The sequence below is a fragment of the Cucumis sativus genome, chromosome 2, assembly GCF_000004075.3.
Source record: "Cucumis sativus cultivar 9930 chromosome 2, Cucumber_9930_V3, whole genome shotgun sequence".
NCBI lineage: Eukaryota > Viridiplantae > Streptophyta > Magnoliopsida > Cucurbitales > Cucurbitaceae > Cucumis > Cucumis sativus.
Genome location: NC_026656.2, coordinates 5,209,623 through 5,214,664, shown reverse-complemented (window position 1 = coordinate 5,214,664; position 5,042 = coordinate 5,209,623). Strand labels below are relative to the sequence as shown.

The 5,042-nt window shown below is 26.8% G+C and overlaps 1 protein-coding gene across 1 annotated transcript; it reads right to left on the bottom strand.

Moving 5' to 3' along the window:
* Positions 1-388: 388 nt before the first annotated feature.
* LOC101204081 (F-box protein At3g62230) lies at positions 389-4,016 on the bottom strand. The gene is made up of 3 exons (XM_011651823.1): positions 3,099-4,016; positions 1,861-2,034; positions 389-679 (listed from the first exon to the last, which is right to left on the bottom strand). Exons 1-3 carry the CDS (start codon positions 4,014-4,016, stop codon positions 389-391), a joined length of 1,383 nt encoding a protein of 460 aa, XP_011650125.1.
* Between the last annotated feature and the right edge of the window lie 1,026 nt (positions 4,017-5,042).

Here is a 5,042-nt window from a genome sequence, read left to right as displayed (position 1 = left end):
GATGAAGTTACAAAGGTCCAGACTTAAATCAACAAAATTGTTCATCGTTTTAAGGTTTGATATAACCCTTGAACGTTAATTAAGGGTATAAAAGGAAAAAAAAAGAGATGAAAAAAAGACTTAACATATATATAAATATATTATAAACCAAAATATAATAACTTTAATATATTCCACATCTTAAGGGTTTTTCAAAAAAAAAAGAAAAAAAGGACAATATAAATAGAAACATATTACAAAAGTCTCTCCTCAATAAATACTATCACAAAACACACACATCATAAAACTTTATACCTAATACAATAAATTCTCTCAAACACAACATTTTTCATTAGATAAATAAAATAACAAAACTCCAAACATATATTAATTAATTATTATAATTATTTCAGCTTATATGAATGTGAATTTTCTTAGAGGCTGGCTTGATGGTCTTGAGAATCTGAGCTTTTTCAAAATAGATTTGGGTGTTTGCAATATCATGAGAATCAATATCAATAGATAGGGTTTTTATAAGCTTACCATAGTGAATAAGATAAGCCAAAAATGGGATTTCATGTTGCTTCCCTGTGAAGCCCTTCACCTCCACTGTCTCAAGAGATGTTGATAAGCAGGTTATGAGTATCATATTTGTGGCCCAAAAGCTGCCTATGTCCATTGGAAATGGTGGTTCATAGTCCTATATAAGCAAATTATAAGTATAAATTATATACTGCAGGTAACGTAAAGACTATATACTAATAGTAACTAACATAAATGTAAATTTAATATGCAAAGCCTATCTCTCTCTTTGTTAACCCTAGAAACAAAATTATAACTATCATTAAATACAAATATAAATTTAATAGGTTTATCAGCAAATGTAAATTTCGAGGACCTTGCAATCTTAAAAATTCATAATTCAAGGGCTAAAAATGTAATTTGCTCCTTATTTCTTTAGGAAAGAAAGAAGAATAAATTATAAACTTGTAAAATTTGAAATATATAGAATATTCAGTATCCCTTGAGAGTACTATAATATTCTAACTTATCACATAATTATTTTAAAAACTAAAGGAAAATATTTATGTTATTTTATAAATTTAATTTAGAAAAACCCCAACAAAAAACTTATTGAACTAAATAATTACATTTTCTAAATTTTAGGATTGAAGAATAGAAATTATTGTAAGAATTGATTTTATGTATGATTTGTTCGTTCAATTTCATGCAACAAATTTGTGTTATGTGGCTTGCGTGAAAGTTAAATTATTATAAAGGGGTTTGGTTGTTCATAATATTTTCTCTTTGAATATTCATACATAGGTCTATAAATAATTTCCTTTTCATGAATTTTCAAATTCAAAAGGGAAAAGACCATTATTTTTAATATTTTTTAGGGCTTAGGGTTAAAAAAATATTGATTAGAATATCTAAAACATTAAAAATGAGTCATTCTACTGCCTAACACTTTTTTTAGTTTTTATATTTTACAAAATATTAAAAATATTTATAAATATAACAAAATATCTACTTGCAATTGCAATAAAGAAATAAATAAAGTTGTTTATAAAAAATATGGATTAAACACATTTTCTAAGTCATTGTTATTTTAAAATTTGGATTCATTATTTCAAAAGTGTGTTTGAAAAAGTAAAAAACAAATAAAGAAACTACAGCAAACAATTCAACTAGTTTCCTTAATAACATAGCCCTAACTTTTTGTGATATTTAAAAGCAAAGAATTAAATTCTCCAACTTATTACCTTAATAACATAACTCTAACTTTTCCTCATATTGGATACAAAATTAAAAACAAAGAATCATTAATAACTAAGAACTTTGTCAAAAAAGAAAAAGGGAAAAAAAAAGAGAACTAACTTGGAAAATTTTTCCTTCGCCAAGCATGAGAGTAAGATTCTTCAAATGGGGACAACTATTCAATAGAAAAATTATGCCACAAAATTCATTTGGATGAATATTAGTCCTCATTCTTAAATGTTGTACATTCAATGGTGCTTGCATGCGAATTGGCTCATCTCCCTTTGGAATTACCTTCATTCAAAATTAAATAATAATAATAATAATGTAAAATTGAAAACTTATTTAAATATATATAAAATAAATCAAAATACAGTACAATTTCATATTTATATTTATCAGTGTCTATTATTTATTCTATATGGCTGATTTTTTGTAAATATTACAATAATTTTCTATAAAATGTAATGATAATAGGAAATTAATAGAAAAAAATTATGGTCCTTGAATTATTTTTTGTTACCATTTATTTAATTTAATCCGGTGGACTTAGAAGTTAAGAAATATTTAAAATGAAATCTATTATGTAACTTTTTTTTTTTTTTTTGATAACCCTAAAGTTTTACAACAAAATTGGTTAATTAAAATGCAAGTTGAAAAAGAAAAATATGCTTAAAATGTACACATATATATATTTAGGCATGTTGATTAAACTCACTATTTAAAGTCTAAAACTAGAAATTATAACATATTTATTTGATTGGGAGTTCATGCAAGTTTAAGTTAAAGGACATCTGTTTTTATAATTTAAGTAAATAATAATAATAGTAATTATTACACAATTTATTTTTTAATTCTGTCATAAAACCCACTTCTTCATGCTAGTTTAATTCTAGTGTTCTCTATTTTTTTTTTTTTAAACGATGATATGATATATAATAATAATAATAAAAAGTATTGATCTTTTGATTTTTCTAAAACCATTAGTAACTTTTCTTTTTTTGAGAAGAAGTCAAATTAAATCACTCATTTACAAGCAAAAGTTGGTTCCAATTACCTTCGATGGTTTTGAAAACAAAAGCCAATATTTAAAACTTAATTATTAAAAACACTTCTACTTAATATCAAAGACATTTCAATATTTCTATAATTACCAAGTTTTCAGAAAAACTAAATCAAATTTCAAAACCTAAGAACTTGTTTTTTCTTTCAAAATTTAGGGAAAAATGGGATTCTTACTTGATAATATATTCAAAATGATGTAAAGAAAATGAAGTTTAATTAAAATAAATAGTCTTAGTTTTCAAAATCAAACCATTACTCCAAACAAAGTCTATCATTGTTTTTAGAGATTATACCTGAAGCAAAGAACTACAAACAGTGAAAACCCTGGCAGGATAGAGACCATCAAGAAGAACATAAAGAAGATTAGCCATTTCAGAATGATCATCATCGTCATCAATCTCAAAACCAAGATCGGCCTCTTCAAAACACCCCTTGTTCACTTCCATACGAAATATTCCAACAGTTCCAAAATACCTAAAATAACTCAATTTTGGAGCCTCAATTGAAATCCAATCATGAACAAACCTACAATTCTCAATCTCCAAACTCTTCAATCTCAATTCATCATCATCATTTCCCCCAATCTCAAAATGTGTCACATTCCAACAATTCTTCATACTAAAACTCTCTAATTTCCCACATTTCTTCACCAATTCCCTAATTTCCCCAATCCTCACTTCCATCCATCCTACACAAAATTCCCTCAGATTCGTCACTTTCTCCAACTCTACTCCCTTAAATCCGCACCCAAATAGCTTCAACGATTCTAGATTCTCATGTTCATACACAATCGGAGGAAGACTAAACGTTGTTTCCAACTCGTTTTCTCCGTCTGAGAAATCCAATTCTAGTGTCTTCACGTTGCGTGAAATCGCAAATCGAATGCACTCATCGACCAGTGCAACGACAATACTCGGATTCGAGACCGAAAGACAGAACTTACTTACGGACGACTCTTGGTAGATTCTGATGAAGTTTGTTACGAAATCAATGAATGCTCTTCTCTGTGCATCTATTGTTTGTTGATCGGAGTAGTCGTCTCGTTGGACGAAGAAACACTCATGTAACTCGATGTTCTTCGTTGCTTGCCAAATCTTCATCCAACGCTTTGACAGAATTGAAGTTCTAACGGCTTCCTTGAAAGGAAGAGAAGAGACTATTATCGATAAGAGAGCATCGGGTAATACGTCAAATTTGTCTTCGTACGCCATGGATGCCAAACAGAGAGAAAGAGTTTGTAACTGCAAATGAAGTGAAAAATGGTATTTATAATAATTTTTTGAATGGGCGGGAGAAAGGCAACCGTTAAATTTTTTTTTACATAATTTTATTATTTCATTATTCAAAAGAAAAAAAAAAAGATAATTAAATTAAAAGCCAATGAAGAAATTTGAGAAAGTACAAGTGTTTGCTAATATCACTTTCCTAAATTTGATATTTTGAAATTAAGATTTTTCTACCATCTCTATCCTAAGTTTATTTTTTTTTCTATTTCTTTTGATAATAGGCAGAGTTAAATAGTAGAATATTTAGTTTTAAGATCGGTATAATAAAATTATAAGTTTTATCTTAGTTGAGTTAAGAATATGTTGGCAAGAATATTTGAAATATTTTGATGTAATTATCTTGAAAATTCTATTAGTTAAGTTAGTTTTCTTCTCTTATCGAATAAATGTTGGTTTTAACGGTCTATTAAATAAGTACGATCTGAAGAAAATCTACATCGTACATAGCGCTTAAGTCTAAGTTTGGAATGGAATTAAATAATGTGTTCTTAACCGTGTTAAATGCATTTTTTTGTTACGTACGATAGAAACAATACTGTTCTTTCCTTTTATGTGATGTCGAGTTTCTTCCGTTAAATATTATACATATACTGATGTTGTGTCATCATGACATAATCATATATTTAATTTTTTTCTAAATAAATGTTTGATTTAACGGTTGGTTTAATATTTACTATCCCAATAAAATGAAAATGTAGATTGTAAAAATGATGTTCAATATTAGGTTGGAATTAGAATGTAACTTAATGACATGCATTCTTAAGTATATTAAAGAGTTTTTTTAGATTAATTAGCAAAATAAGTTAAAAAAGTATACCAATATTCTAAACTAATTACTTTCAAAAACAACAAAAAAAGAAAAAAAAAAACAAAATTTAAAACATATGTGATACATTTGATACACGACTGATATATACTTGATACACTATACTAATATACTTTTTGGTATAC